This window comes from Taudactylus pleione, unplaced genomic scaffold, assembly GCF_031769625.1.
Source record: "Taudactylus pleione unplaced genomic scaffold, aTauple2 ptg000070l, whole genome shotgun sequence".
Classification (NCBI taxonomy): domain Eukaryota; kingdom Metazoa; phylum Chordata; class Amphibia; order Anura; family Myobatrachidae; genus Taudactylus; species Taudactylus pleione.
In genome coordinates, this window is record NW_028284472.1 from 4556011 (window position 1) to 4581583 (window position 25573).

At 46.6% G+C, this 25573-nt stretch overlaps 1 protein-coding gene across 1 annotated transcript in view; it reads right to left on the bottom strand.

Moving 5' to 3' along the window:
* The window catches only part of LOC148533727 (cytochrome P450 2K4-like), an 83625-nt gene that overhangs the window by 3517 nt on the left and 54535 nt on the right, over positions 1 to 25573 (bottom strand). Inside the window, exon 8 of the mRNA XM_088467319.1 lies at positions 23335 to 23476. Coding sequence (XP_088323445.1) covers positions 23335 to 23476 — 142 coding nt within the window. The remainder of the gene's footprint in view (positions 1 to 23334; positions 23477 to 25573) is intronic.

A 25573-nucleotide genomic window follows, 5' to 3' on the forward strand; every position in this document is an offset into this window, starting at 1 on the left:
CGCAATAATCAGGTAACTCTTCTACATACACACCTACGCAATAATCAGGTAACTCTCCTACATACACACCTATGCAACTATCATCTAACTCTCCTACATACACACCTATGCAATAATCATATAACTCACCTTCATACACACCTATGCAACTATCATGTAACTCTTCTGCATACACACCTATTGAATAATCAGGTAACTCTCCTACATACACACCTATGCAATTATCAGGTAACTGTCCTTCATACACACCTATGCAATAATCAGCTAACTTACCTACATACACACCTATGCAATTATCAGGTAACTCTCCTACATACACACCTACGCAATAATCAGGTAACTCTTCTACATACACACCTACGCAATAATCAGGTAACTCTTCTACATACACACCTATGCAATTATCATCTAACTCTCCTACATACACACCTATGCAATAATCAGGTAACTCTCCTACATACACACCTATGCAACTATCATCTAACTCTCCTACTTACACACCTATGCAATAATCAGGTAACTCTCCTACATAAACACCTATGCAATAAACAGGTAACTCACCTTCATACACACCTATCATGTAACTCTCCTACATACACACCTATGCAACTATCATCTAACTCTCCTACATACACACCTATGCAATTATCAGGTAACTCTCCTACATAAACACCTATGCAATAATCAGGTAACTCACCTTCATACACACCTATCATGTAACTCTCCTACATACACACCTATGCAACTATCATGTAACTCTTCTGCATACACACCTATTGAATAATCAGGTAACTCTCCTACATACACACCTATGCAATTATCAGGTAACTGTCCTACATACACACCTATGCAATAATCAGCCACCTCTCCTACATACACACCTATGCAATTATCAGGTAACTGTCCTACATACACACCTATGCAATAATCAGCTAACTCTCCTACATACACACCTATGCAACTATCATCTAACTCTCCTACATACACACCTATGCAACTATCATCTAACTCTCCTACATACACACCTATGCAATAATCAGGTAACTCTCCTGCATACACACCTATGCAACTATCATGTAACGCTCCTACATACACACCTATGCAACTATCATCTAACTCTCCTGCATACACACCTATGCAATAATCAGGTAACTCTCCTGCATACACACCTATGCAACTATCATGTAACGCTCCTACATACACACCTATGCAATAATCAGGTAACTCTCCTACATAAACACCTATGCAATAATCAGGTAACTCACCTTCATACACACCTATCATGTAACTCTCCTACATACACACCTATGCAATTATCATCTAACTCTCCTACATACACACCTATGCAATAATCAGGTAACTCTCCTACATAAACACCTATGCAATAATCAGGTAACTTACCTTCAAACACACCTATCATGTAACTCTCCTACATACACACCTATGCAACTATCATGTAACTCTTCTGCATACACACCTATTGAATAATGAGGTAACTCTCCTACATACACACCTATGCAATTATCAGGTAACTGTCCTACATACACACCTATGCAATAATCAGGTAACTCTCCTACATACACACCTATGCAATTATCAGGTAACTGTCCTACATACACACCTATGCAATAATCAGCTAACTCTCCTACATACACACCTATGCAATTATCAGCTAACTCTCCTACATACACACCTATGCAATTATCATGTAACGCTCCTACATACACACCTATGCAACTATCATGTAACGCTCCTACATACACACCTATCCAGCTATCTTGTAACTCTTCTACATACACACCTATGCAACTATCATCTAACTCTCCTACATACACACCTATGCAATAATCAGGTAACTCTCCTGCATACACACCTATGCAACTATCATGTAACGCTCCTACATACACACCTATGCAACTATCATGTAACTCTTCTGCATACACACCTATTGAATAATCAGGTAACTCTCCTACATACACACCTATGCAATTATCAGGTAACTGTCCTTCATACACACCTATGCAATAATCAGCTAACTTACCTACATACACACCTATGCAATTATCAGGTAACTCTCCTACATACACACCTACGCAATAATCAGGTAACTCTTCTACATACACACCTACGCAATAATCAGGTAACTCTTCTACATACACACCTATGCAATTATCATCTAACTCTCCTACATACACACCTATGCAATAATCAGATAACTCTCCTACATAAACACCTATGCAATAATCAGGTAACTCACCTTCATACACACCTATCATGTAACTCTCCTACATACACACCTATTGAATAATCAGGTAACTCTCCTACATACACACCTATTGAATAATCAGGTAACTCACCTTCATACACACCTATCATGTAACTCTCCTACATACACACCTATGCAATGATCAGGTAACTCTCCTACATTTATACCTATGCAAAAATCAGGTAACTCTCCTGCATACACACCTATGTAGATATAAGACTGGAGTTAATAAAATATTTTATATTATCCTACATACACACCTATGCAACTATCATCTAACTCTCCTACATACACACCTATGCAATAATCAGGTAACTCTCCTACATACACACCTATGCAATAATCAGGTAACTCTCCTACATACACACCTATGCAATTATCATCTAACTCTCCTACATACACACCTATGCAATAATCAGATAACTCTCCTACATAAACACCTATGCAATAATCAGGTAACTCACCTTCATACACACCTATCATGTAACTCTCCTACATACACACCTATTGAATAATCAGGTAACTCTCCTACATACACACCTATTGAATAATCAGGTAACTCACCTTCATACACACCTATCATGTAACTCTCCTACATACACACCTATGCAATAATCAGGTAACTCTCCTACATAAACACCTATGCAATAATCAGGTAACTCACCTTCATACACACCTATCATGTAACTCTCCTACATACACACCTATGCAACTATCATGTAACTCTCCTACATACACACCTATTGGATAATCAGGTAACTGTCCTACATACACACCTATGCAATTATCAGGTAACTGTCCTACATACAAACCTATGCAATAATCAGGTAACTCTCCTGCATACACACCTATGCAATAATCAGGTAACTCACCTTCATACACACCTATCATGTAACTCTCCTACATACACACCTATTGAATAATCAGGTAACTCTCCTACATACACACCTATGCAACTATCATGTAACTCTTCTGCATACACACCTATTGAATAATCAGGTAACTGTCCTACATACACACCTATGCAACTATCATCTAACTCTCCTACATACACACCTATGCAACTATCATGTAACTCTTCTGCATACACACCTATTGAATAATCAGGTAACTGTCCTACATCCACACCTATGCAACTATCATGTAACTCTCCTACATACACACCTATGCAATAATCAGGTAACTCTCCTACATACACACCTATGCAATAATCAGGTAACTCTCCTACATACACACCTATGCAATAATCAGGTAACTCACCTTTATACACACCTATGCAACTATCATGTAACTCTCCTACATACACACCTATGCAATAATCAGGTAACTCTCCTACATTCACACCTATGCAATAATCAGGTAACTCTCCTGCATACACACCTATGCAACTATCATGTAACTCTTCTACATACACACCTATGCAATAATCAGGTAACTCACCTTCATACACACCTATTATGTAACTCTCCTACATACACACCTATGCAATGATCAGGTAACTCTCCTACATTTATACTAGGGGTGTGCACCGGCCACTTTTCGTGTTTTGTGTTTTGGTTTTGGATCTGGATCTTTCTTCGTGTTTTGGATCTGGATTGGTTTTGCCAAAGCCACCCTTCCGTGTTTTGGGTTCTGGGTTTTGTGTTTTGGATCTGTATTTTTTTTTTAAAAAGCATAAAAACAGCTAAAATCACAGAATTTGTTGGTTTCTCTGCTCCTATGCTATTATTAACCTCAATAACCTTAATTTCCACTCATTTCCAGTCTATTCTGAACACCTCACACCTCACAATAGTGTTTTCATGTCCAAAAGGTTGCACCGAGGTAGCTGGATGACTATGCTAAGCGACACGAGTGGGCGGCACAAACACGTGACCCATCTAGGAGTGACACTGCAGTGGCAGACAGGATGGCAGTTAGAAAAACTAGGCCCCAAACTGTACATAATGCAAAGAAAAAAAAGAAGTGCAAGATGGAATTGTCCTTGGGCCCTCCCACCTACCCTTATGTTGTATAAACAGGACATGCACACTTTAACTAATCAATCATTTCAGCGCCAGGGTCTGCCACACAACTGTGGCTGAAATGATTGGTTCGTTTGGGCCCCCACAAAACAAGCTGGCAATTAATGTGTCCCTGCACAAACTGGCTCTACGGAGGCAAGATGTCATCCTCATCCTCCTCATCCACCGATTCCTCACCCTCTTCAGTGTGTACATCCTCATCCTCACAAAGTATTAACTCGTCCCCACTTGAATCCACCACCACAGGTCCCTCTGTACCTTCTGGAGGCTGGTCTCCCTGGAAGAGCTGATAATTCATTTTGATGAACATCATCTTCTCCACATTCTGTGGAAGCAACCTCCTACGCCTTTCGCTGACAAGGTTCCCGGCTGCACTAAACACTCTTTTGGAGTACACACTGGAGGGGGGGCAACTCAGGTAAAATAGAGCCAGCTTGTACAGGGGCCTCCAAATTGCCTCTTTTTCCTGCCAGTACAGGTATGGACTGTCTGACATGCCTACTTGGATGCTGTCACCGATGTAATCCTCCACCATTCTGTCAATGGTGACAGTATCATATGCAGTGACAGTAGACATGTCAGAAATTGTTGCCAGGTCCTTCAGTCCGGACCAGATGTCCAAACTTGGTCCTGCCTGCCCTGCATCACCGCCAGCGGGTTGCTTAGGATACCTAAGTTTTTTCCTGGCAGCCCCAGTTGCGGGAGAAAATGAAGAAGGAGCCGTTGACGTGTCACGTTCCGCTTCAGCTGACAGTGTGTTCACCAGCAGGTCTTTGCACCTCTGCAGGCTTGTGTCGGCCGGAAAGAGAGACACCACATAGGCTTTAAACCTAGGATCAAGCACGGTGGCCAAAATGTAGTGGTCTGATTTCAACAGATTGACCACCCTGGAATCCTGGCAAAGCGAATGAAGGGCTTCATCCACAAGTCCCACATGCCGAGCGGAATCGCTACGTCTTAGCTCCTCCTTCACTTTCTCCAGCTGCTTCTGCAAAAGCCTGATGAGGGGAATGACCTGACTCAAGCTGGCTGTGTCTGAACTGACTTCACGTGTGGCAAGTTCGAAGGGCTGGAGAACCTTGCACAACACGGAAATCATTCTCCACTGCGCTTGAGTCAGGTGCATACCCCCTCCTTTGCCTATGTCATAGGTGGATGTATAGGCTTGTATGGCCTTTTGCTGCTCCTCCATCCTCTGAAGCATATAGAGGGTTGAGTTCCACCGCGTCACAACCTCTTGCTTCAGGTGATGGCGGGGCAGGTTCAAGAGTGTTTGCTGGCGCTCCAGTCTTCGGCACGCAGTCGCTGAATGGCGAAAGTGGCCAGAAATTTTTCGGGCCACCCAAAGCGTCTCCTGCACGCCCCTGTCGCTTTTCAGAAAATTCTGCACCACCAAGTTTATTGTGTGAGCAAAACATGGGACGTGCTGGAATTTGCCCAGATGTAATGCCCGCACAATATTGGTGGCGTTGTCAGATATCACAAATCCCCAGGAGAGTCTAAGTGGGGTAAGCCACTGGGCGATGATTTCCCTCAGTTTCTCTAAGAGGTTGTCGGCGGTGTGCCTCTTACTGAAACCGGTGATACACAGCGTAGCCTGCCTTGTAACGAGCTGGCGTTTCTGAGATGCTGCTACTGGTGACGCTGCTGCTGTTGCTGCGTAAGGTGATACATCTACCCAGTGGGCTGTCACAGTCATATAGTCCTTAGTCTGCCCTGTTCCACTTGTCCACATGTCCGTGGTTAAGTGGACATTGTGTACAACGGCATTTTTCAGGACACTGAGGACACTTTTTCTGACGTTTCTGTACAGTCTCGGTATCGCCTGCCTAGTGAAGTGGAATCTAGATGGGATTTGGAACCGGGGACACACTACCTCCATCAATTGTCTAAATCCCACTGCACTAATGGCGGATACCGGACGCATGTCTAACACCAACATAGCAGTCAAGGCCTCAGTTATACGTTTTGCTTCAGGATGACTGCTGTCGTACTTCATCCTCCTCGCTAAGGACTGTTGGAGGGTCAATTGTTTAGTAAAAGTAGTGGTGTTCCTACTTCCTCTCTGGGATGATGAACAACTCCCAGCAGCAGCAACAGCAGCAGCGGCAGCAGTAGGCGTAGCAATGCAGGATCCTCCAGAGGAATCCCGGATAGGAGAGTCAGTCATGCCAGTGACATGGCCTGCAGGACTACTTCTGATCCTGACTAAGGAGGAAATTGACGAGGAGGGAGTTGACGGTGTGGTTTGCAGGCGCTTGGATACAACAGGACAATGGGATTTAGGTGTCCCTGGACTGCTTACGGTCTTAGCCAAAGTTTCTGAACTTGACAGTAACTTTTTATGAACGCGCTGCAGGTGCCGTATAAGGGAGGATGTTCCTAGGTGGTTGACGTCCCTACCCCTACTTATTTCACCTTTACATATGGTACATATGGCAAGACAGTTGTTGTCCGGATTTGGATAGAAATATTGCCAGACCAAAGAGGTGGAATGTTTGGTCTTCTGCCCAGGCATGACCGTGATGGGCTTTTTCATCCCACGGACAACAACTGTCTCCCCCGGAGCCTGATTTAAACAAACCACATCACCATCAGAATCCTCCTCGCCAACTTCCTCCTCAGCGCCAGCTACACCAGTATCCTCATCCTGTTGTACTTCAACAGTGACATCTTCAATTTGCATATCAGCAAGTGGACTGTGGGTGCTCCTTTCAGCACTTGCAGGGGGCGTGCAAATGGTGGAAAGAGCCACCTCTTCCCGTCCAGTGCTGGGAAGGTCAGGCATCGCAACCACCACCACACTTGGACTCTCCTTGGGGATTTGTGATATCTTCTTAGAAAGCACAGTTCTTCGCTGTGCTTTTGCCAGCTTAACTCTTTTGATTTTTTTAGTGGGAGGAGGGCTTCCATCGTCATGTGAAGCTGAACCACTAGTCATGAACATACTAGGGATCGACCTTAGCCGTTCCTTGCCACTCCGTGTCGTAAATGGCATATTGGCAAGTTTACGTTTCTCTTCAGCTGATTTAAATGTCTTTTTCAAGGTCATTTTCCTGAACTTTGCCATTTGGGATTGTATGTGCCCTCTACTATGACATTGGGCATCGGCCTTGGCAGACGACGTTGATGGCATGTTATCGTCTATGTCATGACTAGTGGCAGCAGCTTCAGCACTAGGAGGAAGTGGTTCTTGATCTTTCTCTATTTTATTTTTATCGGAGAAAGTTTGGTCCTCCATTTATGTTATATCGATTTGATATATACGTGCGGCTAAACACAGAAAAAAATTTTTTTTTTGGTTTGGACTGGAGTGTACTTTGTGGATTACAGCACCCTTTAACGGTCAAGCCAGCCGGCCCTTTACTTATGACACAGGCGCACTCTTGGCACTACTTTGTTGATGCACGTGCGGCTACTGCGCACACAAGTCACAAGCACAGAAAATAATTTTTTTTTGGTTTGGACTGGAGTGTACTTTCGGGGGTTACAGCACCCTTTAACGGTCAAGCCAGCCGGCCCTTTACTTATGACACAGGCGCACGCTTGGCACTACTTTGTTGATGCACGTGCGGCTACTGCGCACACAATTCACAAACACAGAAAATAATTTTTTTTGGGTTTGGACTGGAGTGTACTTTCGGGGGTTACAGCACCCTTTAACGGTCAAGCCAGCCGGCCCTTTACTTATGACACAGGCGCACGCTTGGCACTACTTTGTTGATGCACGTGCGGCTACTGCGCACACAATTCACAAACACAGAAAATAATTTTTTTTTGGTTTGGACTGGAGTGTACTTTCGGGGGTTACAGCACCCTTTAACGGTCAAGCCAGCCGGCCCTTTACTTATGACACAGGCGCACGCTTGGCACTACTTTGTTGATGCACGTGTGGCTACTGTGCACACAATTTACAAACACAGAAAATATATAATTTTTTTAGCACTTGGGGGGAGCACCCCTGATGGACAGAGCACCCCCTGGACAACACTACAGCACTCCTTTAGGACTGGGACACTGCACAGGACTTTGGAGTGGACACAGCCCCTATGGAGAACTGACTGCACAACACAGTCCAGCCAGCCTCTATGGACTTTGAAGTAGTGGACACAGCCCCTATTAACAACAGCAGCACAGCACAACACAGCCAGCCCCTATGGACTTTGAAGTAGTGGACAACAGCAGCACTACACTACACTACACAGCCCTAACTCCCACCCTCCCTCTTCACTGTCCACAGCCGAGTGAGAAAATGGCGCCGACGCGGGTACCTTATATAGGATCCAAAACCCGCGAGACTCGGAAGGCGGGATGATGACGTTTTGCCTCGATGTCAGATCCGAGTCAGGCGGGAAAAGTCGAGCCTGACTCGGATCGGACTCGGATCGGGGGGGCTCGGGGGGGTTCGGATTTCAGAAATCCGAACCCGCTCACCCCTAATTTATACCTATGCAAAAATCAGGTAACTCTCCTGCATACACACCTATGTAGATATAAGACTGGAGTTAATAAAATATTTTATATTATCCTACATACACACCTATGCAACTATCATCTAACTCTCCTACATACACACCTATGCAATAATCTCCTACATACACACCTATGCAATAATCAGGTAACTCTCCTACATACACACCTATGCAATAATCAGGTAACTCACCTTTATACACACCTATGCAACTATCATGTAACTCTCCTACATACACACCTATGCAATAATCAGGTAACTCTCCTACATACACACCTATGCAATAATCAGGTAACTCTCCTGCATACACACCTATGCAACTATCATGTAACTCTTCTACATACACACCTATGCAATAATCAGGTAACTCACCTTCATACACACCTATTATGTAACTCTCCTACATACACACCTATGCAATGATCAGGTAACTCTCCTACATTTATACTAGGGGTGTGCACCGGCCACTTTTCGTGTTTTGTGTTTTGGTTTTGGATCTGGATCTTTCTGCGTTTTTTGTATCTGGATTGGTTTTGCCAAAACCACCCTTCCGTGTTTTGGGTTCTGGGTTTTGTGTTTTGGATCTGTATTTTTTTGAAAAAAAGCATAAAAACAGCTAAAATCACAGAATTTGTAGGTTTTTCTGCTCCTATGCTATTATTAACCTCAATAACCTTAATTTCCACTCATTTCCAGTCTATTCTGAACACCTCACACCTCACAATAGTGTTTTTATGTCCAAAAGGTTGCACCGAGGTAGCTGGATGACTATGCTAAGCGACACGAGTGGGCGGCACAAACACGTGACCCATCTAGGAGTGACACTGCAGTGGCAGGCAGGATGGCAGTTAGAAAAACTAGGCCCCAAACTGTACATAATGCAAAGAAAAAAAGAGGTGCAAGATGGAATTGTCCTTGGGCCCTCCCACCCACCCTTATGTTGTATAAACAGGACATGCACACTTTAACAAATCAATCATTTCAGCGCCAGGGTCTGCCACACAACTGTGGCTGAAATGATTGGTTCGTTTGGGCCCCCACAAAACAAGCTGGCAATTAATGTGTCCCTGCACAAACTGGCTCTACGGAGGCAAGATGTCATCCTCATCCTCCTCATCCACCGATTCCTCACCCTCTTCAGTGTGTACATCCTCATCCTCACAAAGTATTAACTCGTCCCCACTTGAATCCACCACCACAGGTCCCTCTGTACCTTCTGGAGGCTGGTCTCCCTGGAAGAGCTGATAATTCATTTTGATGAACATCATCTTCTCCACATTCTGTGGAAGCAACCTCCTACGCCTTTCGCTGACAAGGTTCCCGGCTGCACTAAACACTCTTTCGGAGTACACACTGGAGGGGGGGCAACTCAGGTAAAATAGAGCCAGTTTGTACAGGGGCCTCCAAATTGCCTCTTTTTCCTGCCAGTACAGGTATGGACTGTCTGACATGCCTACTTGGATGCTGTCACCGATGTAATCCTCCACCATTCTGTCAATGGTGACAGTATCATATGCAGTGACAGTAGACATGTCAGAAATTGTTGCCAGGTCCTTCAGTCCGGACCAGATGTCCAAACTTGGTCCTGCCTGCCCTGCATCACCGCCAGCGGGTTGCTTAGGATACCTAAGTTTTTTCCTGGCAGCCCCAGTTGCGGGAGAAAATGAAGAAGGAGCCGTTGACGTGTCACGTTCCGCTTCAGCTGACAGTGTGTTCACCAGCAGGTCTTTGCACCTCTGCAGGCTTGTGTCGGCCGGAAAGAGAGACACCACATAGGCTTTAAACCTAGGATCGAGCACGGTGGCCAAAATGTAGTGGTCTGATTTCAACAGATTGACCACCCTGGAATCCTGGCAAAGCGAATGAAGGGCTTCATCCACAAGTCCCACATGCCGAGCGGAATCGCTCCGTCTTAGCTCCTCCTTCACTTTCTCCAGCTGCTTCTGCAAAAGCCTGATGAGGGGAATGACCTGACTCAAGCTGGCAGTGTCTGAACTGACTTCACGTGTGGCAAGTTCGAAGGGCTGAAGAACCTTGCACAACACGGAAATCATTCTCCACTGCGCTTGAGTCAGGTGCATACCCCCTCCTTTGCCTATGTCATAGGTGGATGTATAGGCTTGTATGGCCTTTTGCTGCTCCTCCATCCTCTGAAGCATATAGAGGGTTGAGTTCCACCGCGTCACAACCTCTTGCTTCAGGTGATGGCGGGGCAGGTTCAAGAGTGTTTGCTGGCGCTCCAGTCTTCGGCACGCAGTCGCTGAATGGCGAAAGTGGCCAGAAATTTTTCGGGCCACCCAAAGCGTCTCCTGCACGCCCCTGTCGCTTTTCAGAAAATTCTGCACCACCAAGTTTATTGTGTGAGCAAAACATGGGACGTGCTGGAATTTGCCCAGATGTAATGCCCGCACAATATTGGTGGCGTTGTCAGATATCACAAATCCCCAGGAGAGTCTAAGTGGGGTAAGCCACTGGGCGATGATTTCCCTCAGTTTCTCTAAGAGGTTGTCGGCGGTGTGCCTCTTACTGAAACCGGTGATACACAGCGTAGCCTGCCTTGTAACGAGCTGGCGTTTCTGAGATGCTGCTACTGGTGACGCTGCTGCTGTTGCTGCGTAAGGTGATACATCTACCCAGTGGGCTGTCACAGTCATATAGTCCTTAGTCTGCCCTGTTCCACTTGTCCACATGTCCGTGGTTAAGTGGACATTGTGTACAATGGCATTTTTCAGGACACTGAGGACACTTTTTCTGACGTTTCTGTACAGTCTCGGTATCGCCTGCCTAGTGAAGTGGAATCTAGACGGGATTTGGAACCGGGGACACACTACCTCCATCAATTGTCTAAATCCCACTGCACTAATGGCGGATACCGGACGCACGTCTAACACCAACATAACAGTCAAGGCCTCAGTTATACGTTTTGCTTCAGGATGACTGCTGTCGTACTTCATCCTCCTCGCTAAGGACTGTTGGAGGGTCAATTGTTTAGTAAAAGTAGTGGTGTTCCTACTTCCTCTCTGGGATGATGAACGACTCCCAGCAGCAGCAGCAACAGCAGCAGCGGCAGCAGTAGGCGTAGCAATGCAGGATCCTCCGGAGGAATCCCGGATAGGAGAGTCAGTCATGCCAGTGATATGGCCTGCAGGACTACTTCCGATCCTGACTAAGGAGGAAATTGACGAGGAGGGAGTTGACGGTGTGGTTTGCAGGCGCTTGGATACAACAGGACAACGGGATTTAGGTGTCCCTGGACTGCTTACGGTCTGAGCCAAAGTTTCTGAACTTGACAGTAACTTTTTATGAACGCGCTGCAGGTGCCGTATAAGGGAGGATGTTCCTAGGTGGTTGACGTCCCTACCCCTACTTATTTCACCTTTACATATGGTACATATGGCAAGACAGTTGTTGTCCGGATTTGGATAGAAATATTGCCAGACCAAAGAGGTGGAATGTTTGGTCTTCTGCCCAGGCATGACCGTGATGGGCTTTTTCATCCCACGGACAACAACTGTCTCCCCCGGAGCCTGATTTAAACAAACCACATCACCATCAGAATCCTCCTCGCCAACTTCCTCCTCAGCGCCAGCTACACCAGTATCCTCATCCTGTTGTACTTCAACAGTGACATCTTCAATTTGCATATCAGCAAGTGGACTGTGGGTGCTCCTTTCAGCACTTGCAGGGGGCGTGCAAATGGTGGAAAGAGCCACCTCTTCCCGTCCAGTGCTGGGAAGGTCAGGCATCGCAACCACCACCACACTTGGACTCTCTTTGGGGATTTGTGATATCTTCTTAGAAAGCACAGTTCTTCGCTGTGCTTTTGCCAGCTTAACTCTTTTGATTTTTTTAGTGGGAGGAGTGCTTCCATCGTCATGTGAAGCTGAACCACTAGTCATGAACATACTAGGGATCGACCTTAGCCGTTCCTTGCCACTCCGTGTCGTAAATGGCATATTGGCAAGTTTACGTTTCTCTTCAGCTGATTTAAATGTCTTTTTCAAGGTCATTTTCCTGAACTTTGCCATTTGGGATTGTATGTGCCCTCTACTATGACATTGGGCATCGGCCTTGGCAGACGACGTTGATGGCATGTTATCGTCTATGTCATGACTAGTGGCAGCAGCTTCAGCACTAGGAGGAAGTGGTTCTTGATCTTTCTCTATTTTATTTTTATCGGAGAAAGTTTGGTCCTCCATTTATGTTATATCGATTTGATATATACGTGCGGCTAAACACAGAAAATAATTTTTTTTTTGGTTTGGACTGGAGTGTACTTTGTGGGTTACAGCACCCTTTAACGGTCAAGCCAGCCGGCCCTTTACTTATGACACAGGCGCACGCTTGGCACTACTTTGTTGATGCACGTGCGGCTACTGCGCACACAATTCACAAACACAGAAAATAATTTTTTTGGGGTTTGGACTGGAGTGTACTTTCGGGGGTTACAGCACCCTTAACGGTCAAGCCAGCCGGCCCTTTACTTATGACACAGGTGCACGCTTGGCACTACTTTGTTGATGCACGTGCGGCTACTGCGCACACAATTCACAAACACAGAAAATAATTTTTTTGGGGTTTGGACTGGAGTGTACTTTCGGGGGTTACAGCACCCTTTAACGGTCAAGCCAGCCGGCCCTTTACTTATGACACAGGCGCACGCTTGGCACTACTTTGTTGATGCACGTGCGGCTACTGCGCACACAATTCACAAACACAGAAAATAATTTTTTTTTAGGTTTGGACTGGAGTGTACTTTCGGGGGTTACAGCACCCTTAACGGTCAAGCCAGCCGGCCCTTTACTTATGACACAGGCGCACGCTTGGCACTACTTTGTTGATGCACGTGCGGCTACTGCGCACACAATTCACAAACACAGAAAATAATTTTTTTTTTGGTTTGGACTGGAGTGTACTTTCGGGGGTTACAGCACCCTTAACGGTCAAGCCAGCCGGCCCATTACTTATGACACAGGCGCACGCTTGGCACTACTTTGTTGATGCACGTGCGGCTACTGCGCACACAATTCACAAACACAGAAAATCATTTTTTTTTTGGTTTGGACTGGAGTGTACTTTCGGGAGTTACAGCACCCTTAACGGTCAAGCCAGCCGGCCCTTTACTTATGACACAGGCGCACGCTTGGCACTACTTTGTTGATGCACGTGCGGCTACTGCGCACACAATTCACAAACACAGAAAATAATTTTTTTTTGGTTTGGACTGGAGTGTACTTTCAGGGGTTACAGCACCCTTTAACGGTCAAGCCAGCCGGCCCTTTACTTATGACACAGGCGCACGCTTGGCACTACTTTGTTGATGCACGTGCGGCTACTGCGCACACAATTCACAAACACAGAAAATAATTTTTTTTTGGTTTGGACTGGAGTGTACTTTCGGGGGTTACAGCACCCTTTAACGGTCAAGCCAGCCGGCCCTTTACTTATGACACAGGCGCACTCTTGGCACTACTTTGTTGATGCACGTGCGGCTACTGCGCACACAATTCACAAACACAGAAAATAATTTTTTTTTAGGTTTGGACTGGAGTGTACTTTCAGGGGTTACAGCACCCTTAACGGTCAAGCCAGCCGGCCCTTTACTTATGACACAGGCGCACGCTTGGCACTACTTTGTTGATGCACGTGCGGCTACTGCGCACACAATTCACAACCACAGAAAATAATTTTTTTTTGGTTTGGACTGGAGTGTACTTTCGGGGGTTACAGCACCCTTTAACGGTCAAGCCAGCCGGCCCTTTACTTATGACACAGGCGCACGCTTGGCACTACTTTGTTGATGCACGTGCGGCTACTGCGCACACAATTCACAAACACAGAAAATAATTTTTTTTTAGGTTTGGACTGGAGTGTACTTTCGGGGGTTACAGCACCCTTAACGGTCAAGCCAGCCGGCCCTTTACTTATGACACAGGCGCACGCTTGGCACTACTTTGTTGATGCACGTGCGGCTACTGCGCACACAATTCACAAACACAGAAAATAATTTTTTTTTTGGTTTGGACTGGAGTGTACTTTCGGGGGTTACAGCACCCTTAACGGTCAAGCCAGCCGGCCCTTTACTTATGACACAGGCGAACGCTTGACACTACTTTGTTGATGCACGTGCGGCTACTGCGCACACAATTCACAAACACAGAAAATAATTTTTTTTTGGTTTGGACTGGAGTGTACTTTCAGGGGTTACAGCACCCTTTAACGGTCAAGCCAGCCGGCCCTTTACTTATGACACAGGCGCACGCTTGGCACTACTTTGTTGATGCACGTGCGGCTACTGCGCACACAATTCACAAACACAGAAAATAATTTTTTTTTGGTTTGGACTGGAGTGTACTTTCGGGGGTTACAGCACCCTTTAACGGTCAAGCCAGCCGGCCCTTTACTTATGACACAGGGGCACTCTTGGCACTACTTTGTTGATGCACGTGCGGCTACTGCGCACACAATTCACAAACACAGAAAATAATTTTTTTTTAGGTTTGGACTGGAGTGTACTTTCGGGGGTTACAGCACCCTTAACGGTCAAGCCAGCCGGCCCTTTACTTATGACACAGGCGCACGCTTGGCACTACTTTGTTGATGCACGTGCGGCTACTGCGCACACAATTCACAAACACAGAAAATATTTTTTTTTTGGTTTGGACTGGAGTGTACTTTCGGGGGTTACAGCACCCTTTAACGGTCAAGCCAGCCGGCCCTTTACTTATGACACAGGCGCACGCTTGGCACTACTTTGTTGATGCACGTGCGGCTACTGCGCACACAATTCACAAACACAGAAAATAATTTTTTTTTAGGTTTGGACTGGAGTGTACTTTCGGGGGTTACAGCACCCTTAACGGTCAAGCCAGCCGGCCCTTTACTTATGACACAGGCGCACGCTTGGCACTACTTTGTTGATGCACGTGCGGCTACTGCGCACACAATTCACAAACACAGAAAATAATTTTTTTTTTGGTTTGGACTGGAGTGTACTTTCGGGGGTTACAGCACCCTTAACGGTCAAGCCAGCCGGCCCTTTACTTATGACACAGGCGCACGCTTGGCACTACTTTGTTGATGCACGTGCGGCTACTGCGCACACAATTCACAAACACAGAAAATATATTATTTTTTTAGCACTTGGGGGGAGCACCCCTGATGGACAGAGCACCCCCTGGACAACACTACAGCACCCCTTTAGGACTGGGACACTGCACAGGACTTTGGAACTGACTGCACAACACAGTCCAGCCAGCCCCTATGGACTTTGAAGTAGTGGACACAGCCCCTATTAACAACAGCAGCACAGCACAACACAGCCAGCCCCTATGGACTTTGAAGTAGTGGACAACAGCAGCACTACACTACACTACACTACACAGCACTAACTCCCACCCTCCCTCTTCACTGTCCACAGCCGAGTGAGAAAATGGCGCCGACGCGGGTACCTTATATAGGATCCAAAACCCGCGAGACTCGGAAGGCGGGATGATGACGTTTTGCCTTGATGTCAGATCCGAGTCAGGCGGGAAAAGTCGAGCCTGACTCGGATCGGACTCGGATCGGGGGGGCTCGGGGGGGTTCGGATTTCAGAAATCCGAACCCGCTCACCCCTAATTTATACCTATGCAAAAATCAGGTAACTCTCCTGCATACACACTTATGTAGATATAAGACTGGAGTTAATAAAATATTTTATATTATCCTACATACACACCTATGCAACTATCATCTAACTCTCCTACATACACACCTATGCAATAATCAGGTAACTCTCCTACATACACACCTATGCAATAATCAGGTAACTCTCCTACATACACACCTATGCAATAATCAGGTAACTCTCCTACATACACACCTATGCAATAATCAGGTAACTCTCCTACATAAAAACCTATGCAATTATCAGGTAACGTTCCTGCACACACATAGGCAAACGCAGGGGGGGTTTCCTTCTGTCCGTCTTCCAGCCCACACCATGACCATAATAGAAATAGTAATATAATGGAATTTTACTTCCGTTGCGTTCTTCTCAGTATCATAAATGAAATAATTAGCACCACCTGTTGATCTGTTAACAAGTATCTGCCAGTAATAAATAACCTGTGCACCAATTAGGGGATTTGGAAAACATGCACTGTTAGAGATGCACTGCTATAGAGCCCAATATGTACATATATGTACAGGGTAGTGCTAGGTTCTTCTGCTGCTCCCCCAGACTCCCGGATTTGCTCCAATAGTCTGGAATGGAGCCCACATCTATAATAAAAACATTCAGCTCAGGCAGGATGGCCTACTGCCGCATCTAATGGCTTACTGTGATCTCTGGTCCTGTATATGCTGGAATTATGACACACAATACACTTTGTATGACCCATATTAAAGCTGGATAAGTGGTAATTATTATGCCCTCTTCATGGACTGGCCACACTCACTCTAAAATCAAGCATTTGGAAACCCCCCTCTAGAAATCCTGCGTTTGCCATTGACACACACCTACTATATACACATTTATTGGCTAATGCTCCTGCATACACACCTATGCAATTATCAGTTTGATCGGCTGATAGAACTGATAATTGCAGAGGTGTGTATTTGCAGGAACAGTACCCAATATACGGGTACAGATGTTCCTGCAAGGGTCAGATCAAGAGGTCGGGATTTTTAGTCCTGCTTAAAAATTGTCATACCCGAAATCTCAATCCCCTTGAAGGAAGCTCACCCTGAGCTAAACATATTTAGTGGGTACAGAGTGCACACTGACTGGATTATCACTCTGTGGATCGAAGCATTTATCCAATCTGCATAGTGATCTGTACTGTTTGTACCCAGATTTGGGGGTATACTTATTCATTTATTCACTAAAATAATGTGAAAACAGGTGTTTTCATACCTTCTTCACATTATTTAAGTGTCACTTCACTTTCTATGAAAGAGCTTTTGGAGGAAAGTTTACAAAATTTTCTCCTTTATGCCCTAAAATTTGCATAGTTTAAGTATGCAGATGGCATTTCCTATACCGGTAACGGGTAATGTGATCTGTTCAGATGTACTTAAGAAAACTTGTAAAAAAAATACAGAAGTGAGCCTCACGAAATTAACGCCATATGTAGGTGGCGTTATAGAGGCTTCCCTCCATTCAGCAGGGTAGAGAGGGATGAGTTTCAGTGGTCTTTGTCAAAGCAAGATTCTTTGACAAAGACTACTGGAAGGTTGAAATGTGTCAACAGCTGAGTGTGTGTACTAGAGTTGACCAGACGTGATCCTGGAATTCTAAGTATTGGGAAAGATCTAAATATTCAGGGAACTAGGTCCAGGAACTGTAAGTGGAGCTATAGAAAAGCAATTATACTTAAATGTTATATATAAATATATATAGTATATAGAAAAGAAGGAACTTAATAAGGGCCTTTAAACTAAAACTTATCTAATGGAAAATACATTTTGGCTGAGGACAATTTGTCATAGTTAATGAGAGTTTCAGGAACGGAGTTCCTGCTGAAGAATAATACAGGTTGAGTCTCCCATATCTAAAATGCTTGGGACCAGGGATATTTTGGATAACGGAATATTCCGTATTTTGGAATATTTGCATATCATAATGAGATATCTTGGGAATGGGACCCCAATATACACACAATGCATTTATGTGTCATATACACCTTATACACACAGCCTGCAGGTCATTTTATACAATATATTCAATAATTTTGTGGCTCAAGCAAAGTTTGTGTACAGAAATGAAATTCATTTGTTTCATATACACAGCGCTTGAAGGTAATGTTAAACAATATTTTTAATAATTTGTGCCTTAGACAAAGTTTGTGCACATTGAACCATCAAAAATCAAAAGGTTTCATTATCTCAGTCATGCCAAAATTATTCCGTATTTCGGAATATTTGGATATGGGAGACTCAACCTGTACTGTTTAAGGGTAACATATATATATATATTTTTTAAAATTTATTTTAGGTTTGTAACATGGGGTGTAGAAATGAGGACTCTAGACATGCAGGTACTTGGTGAAGCTGTGTCTTTTTAATGGCAGCAAACACTGCACCTTAGCATATGTGAGCATAGGCCTGGATACACACAGGCACATAACAGAAAATAAGCAAATAAACATAAAAGTAAAGGTCTCGGCACTCCTTGTGCTTAACATTCAGCAGTTACATTATCTGTGGACCTTCCAGGTCCTGGCACCCTAATGCTAACCACCAACCTTGGCCTATCACCTGGCCAGCTTGTCCGGCATCAGGAGCAAGGAGCATCAGGTGTGTGAGAGTTTTTAAACCCTTCTTGTGCTCCAGTGATTATTCCAGCTGGGTCTGTGTAAATGTGAAAACCTGGAATTCCACACCTCTACTGCTAATGCAGAACGCACAGGTTTCACTCCAGCCTCCCCTGAAGTGAGATGATCCCACAGGAATGTGGGCAGTTCAGGTGAGAGACAACTCCTCTCACCACACATTTCTAAAGTGGGAGGTGTATGTACACGTGTAGGTGATTTTAGATAACAAGCCAGTTTACACAAATAAATATATCTCTTTCAGCAAAGCAGCTGTTATTCAAGTTTAACACAGAAAAAGAAAACACTGCATTTTCTTTTCCTTCAGCAATACAGGGGTTATACAGAACACAGACAAAAACAAACAGTTTGTTCCCTTTTCAGGAATGCAGTATGTGTGCTTTGCTCTGCTCAGTCAACAGGTGGAGTTAATTACACAGCTTGAACACTAGCTGGTGAACACACAAATCAACATTTTGATATGTCTTAGCACCTTAGTAAAAAAAAAAGTAACTTGGTTCTTTCAGGACACACACAACTTTTCTTTCAGTGCACAGCAAGTTACACAATGTCCTTAAAATAACCTGGAATTCCACACCTCTACTGCTAATGCAGAACACACAGGTTTCACTCTAGCCTCCCATGGTGTGAGCCAGGGCCGGACTGGGACTAAAAATCAGCCCTGGCATTGAAGCACACAGGCCCATCTGATGTGGACTTTATGCACAAAAAACATGCCGGTGCTAGTAAAAAGTGGGCTATCACTAGTGTTCACTCTAGGGCCGGCAGCAGGCAGGGCGCCAGACCTAGAGACAAGGCACTTCTGCGCGCTTCTAAAAAGGGGGCGTGACCAAAGAAAAAGGGGCGTGTCTTTATGACAGGCCCCCTTTTCATCTACTGGGGGTGTGCCCGGCACTTACGGACGTGCCGGGCAGCCCCCAAGCGCTGCGGTCACTGTGAATGGATGCCGGGCGCATGCACCCTGTGTGCGTGATTTATTTAAAGAGCACATATTTTATTACTCAGTCATGTTAGGGGGGTGTTATATTTAAAGAGCATATATTTTATCACTCTGCCATGTTAAATTATTTAACATGGCAGAGTGATAAAATATATGCTCTTTAAATATATCACCCCCCTTACATGACAGAATGATAAGTGGCAGGAGGAATATGGAAGACAATGAAGGTGCTGGGCGCCAGAACTAAAGGGGCTCCTCCTCAAATCGCCTACAATATATTCACCCCACTTAGGGCTGTAAATATGGGGGATGGGGAGGCACCAAATGCGGGCATCTGTGATGAACTAACGCCACTGGTGGGAGAAGCAGGGGACAGGAAGAGGCTGAAAGAGAGAGGCAGTGGGTGACATAGAGGATGACGGGGAGAGGCAGTGGGTAACATAGAGGATGACGGGGAGAGGCAGTGGGTGACATAGAGGATGACGGGGAGAGGCAGTGGGTGACATAGAAGATGACGGGGAGAGGCAGTGGGTGACATAGAGGATGACGGGGAGAGGCAGTGGGTGACATAGAGGATGAAGGGGAGAGGCAGTGGGTGACAGAGGATGATGGGGAGAGGCAGCGGGTGACATAGCGTATGACGGGGAGAGGCACTGGGTGACATAGCAGATGACGGGGAGAGGCAGTGGGTGACATAGAGGATGACGGGGAGAGGCAGTGGGTGACATAGAGGATGACGGGGAGAGGCAGTGGGTGACATAGAGGATGACGGGGAGAGGCAGTGGGTGACAGAGTATGACGGGGAGAGGCAGTGGGTGACATAGAGGATGACGGGGAGAGGCAGTGGGTGACATAGCAGATGACGGGGAGAGGCAGTGGGTGACATAGAGGATGACGGGGAGAGGCAGTGGGTGACATAGAGGATGACGGGGAGAGGCAGTGGGTGACAGAGTATGACGGGGAGAGGCAGTGGGTGACATAGAGGATGACGGGGAGAGGCAGTGGGTGACATAGCAGATGACGGGGAGAGGCAGTGGGTGACATAGAGGATGACGGGGAGAGGCAGTGGGTGACATAGAGGATGACGGGGATAGGCATTGGGTGACAGAGTATGACGTGGAGAGGCAGTGGGTGACAGAAGATGACGGGGAGAGGCAGTGGGTGACATAGAAGATGAAGGGGGGAAAGGCAGTGGGTGACATAGCGGATGACGGGGAGAGGCAGTGGGTGACATAGAGGATGACGGGGAGAGGCAGTGGGTGACATAGAGGATGACGGGGAGAGGCAGTGGGTGACATAGCGGATGACGGGGAGAGGCAGTGGGTGACATAGAGGATGACGGGGAGAGGCAGTGGGTGACATAGAGGATGACGGGGAGAGGCAGTGGGTGACATAGAGGATGACGGGGAGAGGCAGTGGGTGACATAGAGGATGACGGGGAGAGGCAGTGGGTGACATAGCGGATGACAGGGAGAGGCAGTGGGTGACATAGCGGATGACGGGGAGAGGCAGTGGGTGACAGGGAGAAGGTAACGGGTAGAGGCAGTGGTCGCTGTGGGGAGAGGCAAAGGGTGACAGGAAGAAGGTGATGGAGAGAGGCAATGGGCGACACCTTGGAGAGGCAGTGGGCGACAAAATGAAATGGGTGACAGAGGGGCGGCAATAGGTGACAGAGTATGATGGTGAAAGGCAGTGTGTGACAGGGAGCAGTAGTGGGTGATGCCTGGTAGAGGGTGAAAGGCTGTGGGTGATGGGGAAAGGCTGTGGGTGATATATAGGAGGGCACTGGGCTAGATGGAAAGGGGGCAGTGAGATGGTGGTGGTAAGAGGGGGACACTAGGCTGGAAAAGGGGGTACAGTGGACTGAATGAGGATGGGGGCACTGACTGGACTGTTTGGGTATTCTTGCTGAGGGGCAGTTAGATGGGACGGTGGGCTGATTGGGGAGCGAAGGGAAGAGACACTGGACTGGCAGGGTGGCAGTCACTGCAATGAGGTGTCAGTGAGATAGTGGGGAACACTGGGCTGGATGGGGGGTCACTGTGGATAGGTGGACAGGGCAGGATGGGAAAGGGCAGGAAGATGAGGTTGGTAGGTGGGAACACAAGGCTGAATGAGGGGGGGGTCACTGTGACTGGCTTGGGGGTTCTATGTTGGGGGCAGTGAGATGGGTGCAGTGGGATGGTTGGGGAGGGAATGTGGGAGACACTGGGATGGGGGGGTCAGTAATGGTTGGGAACACTTGGTTGGAGAAGGGGTAAACACTGGGATGGGAGCACTGACCTGCTGCTGTTCCATTTCTGCTGGCCCCGCACATTTGCTGTAGCACCGATCACTCACACAGCAGCCTCCTGAGCAGCCCTTCAGCTCCAGCCCCTGCTGCTGGGATGTGGGAGACTGGATCTCACCTGGAGTGCCCATGGCTTCCTTTCCCTTGCGGTGCGGTACATCCTCCCGCCGAGTACAGTGACAGAGGGGAGCTAATGGCGTTGATAACCCCAGGCCATGAGCCCCGTCCCTGCCGCGCATCCTCAAACCCGGCAGCCGCAGCGTCTAATAACGTCATAACGTCATTAAGGGGACAGCGTGATGACGTCCCCGCACATAGCACCGGGCAGTGTAGCAAGTTGCCAGCTCACAGGAGCTGGCTAAATAGCCACCAGCCGCACAGGTTCACATGACCGCATGCCGCGTAATGACATCATTACGCAGTGATGCAGCCGCGGTGAATGTGAAAACCGCAGTGCCGGCTGTAAGCCTGCACTCTGCCGCATCGGTCCATCTGCCCGTCGGCCCTTCTGGCATTTGCCAGAAGTGCCCGATGGCCAGTCCGGCCCTGGTGTGAGCTGATCCCTCAGGAATGTTTACATATTAAAATCCTGTTTTAATACCAAAATTATCAATTGTTCATAGAATTGTTACAAAACATACTGACCTATAAGAATAGAGAAAAGACGTACATTGTATATATCATCCCATGTCTTTACATCACTTTCACATAGCGCCAGGGAGGTTACCTATCTACTCTATTCTGCATATCACATTATAGTCCTTAGGTGATAGCACTGTGGTACCCGAAAGCTGCTTTGTCTGGCTATTTGCTCCCTAATTATCCCGACTCCTCCTTTTTACATTTGCCCAAAAGAACTTCAATCAAGGTCACTTGATGAAACACCTGCTGCCTTAGGCAAAAAAAAGGGGGATGTAAGACCCCTTTAAATAGGAACAGATACCTGGAAAATGATGCCGGGCGCTGGTGTGTCAAACAGGAAAACTTTGACATAGTATAAATATAACAATATATATATATATGTTACCTGCTGAAAAGGGCATGAAAGCTGCACTTTTAAGGAACCCTCCGTTTGAGTCGAGGAAATGTTCTGGATAAAAGGATTTTGGCCTTTGAAATTGGGTTTTATCATGTAAGACTGATTGCAGCAATGGGATGATGTAAGTTCCCTAAAAAAGATGAACATACTACTTAACAAGATTATTATTATTAGCATCTATTTACTATATATAGCGCACACATATTCCGCAGCGCGTTACCTAGAATATGTTGCCATTCATTCCAGTCCCTGCCCAAATGGAGCTTACAATGTATATTCCGCATGTTCACAAACACACACACACACACACACACACACACACACACACACACATGCACACTAGGGTTAATTTTTGTTGGGAGCCAATTAACCTACCTGTATATTTTTGGCATGTGGGAGGAAACCGGAGCACCCGGAGAAAATCACTGCAAGCTCGGGGAGAACATACAAACACAGGGTCTGATTCAGAGCCGGACGCTCTGAAAGAGCGCTCGCTCTGAATCAGTGCGTTTTTTGTTTTTGGTGCGGCCTCCGGGCTGCTCGCATAGCTGTGGGTGACCATCGTGGCTTGCGACGAGACCCTTGCGGTAGGGTCTCATTCCCGCAAGCCCCAGTGAGCTTCTGGCTCTTAATAGAGCCGGAAGCTCACCACTGACACACTCGTGATGTCAGTGGGGCCGCGCCCAAACGGCAGGCGTTCCGTCGGGAACGCCTCCATTTAGCCAGCCACCCCCCCTGCCCGCCTCCAAAACGGTGCGAGCTGTCGATCAAAATTGACCGCGGCCTCTCTTGGTGCGAGACCCGGAGCGACGGAGCGCCCGTCGCTAGCCGGGTCTCGCGCATGCCCACGTCGTAGCCGGCTCAGGCGTGCGCATGCGCAGTGGCCAAACATCGACCCGCTCGCGAGAGCATAGTGCTTGCGAGCGGGTCTGAATCAGGCCCACAGTTAGGACTATGGTGGGGATTGAACCCAAGACCTCAGTGCTGTGAGGCAGTAATGATAAACATTACACCATCAGTGTATTATTTATTATTATTTATTATTATTATTATTATTATTATTCATACATCTGTAATTCTCTCTCGTTTGAAGCATTAGTGCTCAGTCACATACTTGTTTAGGTGAGACTGCTTGGGGTAAGAATAGAAGGTAATTTCACAAAGTTTTGGGTAAAACTGCCCTTAGCAAAACTTAGCTGGCAGGCGATGAACACCTGCACGAAAGAGTCCCTTAACATAAAAATACTTTTAATACCATGTGTACGAAGCCGGACACACCTGAATATGTGTAGCGCTCTTCACCAGCAACATATACACCAGTTTTATGCCAGGAGTAACAAAAGTGAAAAGTTTTGTCTAGTAGTGTAGTCATCATAGGCAAATGCAGGGGGATTTCCAGTTGCCCAGATCTCCCCCTCCAGACCAACGTCTGAATTCAGGACCAGAACAGTTATATTGTATAATATGATTTTACTATAGCTGCGGCTACAACATGCAATATAAGGAACTGTGTGGAACTGAGCACACTATGGGCCCGATTCAGAGCCGCTCGTAAGCGCTGTGCACTCGCAAGCGGCCCGTTGTTAATGAACTGCGCATGCGCACGCTGGAGCGAGCCCCGCTGAATGACTGAAGTTCAGTCGCTACGGGGCTTGCAACAAGACGGGGCGGCTCTCGATGGTGATTGACAGCTCACCCCGTTTTGTGGGCGGTTGGGGGGGGTGCTGCACAAACGCAAGCGTTCTCTTAGGAACGCCTGGCATTTGTAGGGCGGACTAACTGACATCACTACTGAGCATCACTATCAGAGCAGGAAGTCCACTCGGCCTTGTGGAAGCTAGAACCTACCCCAGGGTCTCGTCGCAGGCCCGATGGTCTCGATTATCGTGACAGTCTCCTGGCTGCTTGCACAAGCTGTGGGTGGGCTCCCACAGCTTTGCAAGCGGCTGGAGAAAAAAAAAAACACATACAGTACGCCCACATTCCCTGCGACCGGCCGCCAGCAGCGAGCGGCTCTGAATCAGGGCCTCTGAACGCACCAGACCAGACTATAGCTCATTAAGTGCTCATTGTGCCCCCTCCATGGGTTGGCCACACTATAAATTATAGGATTCCCACATTATAAAATGAAACAAATAGAAACCCCCTCAAGAAATCCTGTGTTTGCCCCTGGTCATATTATTCAATTTGCACACAACATAACACTGTACTAATGTATCATAATAGG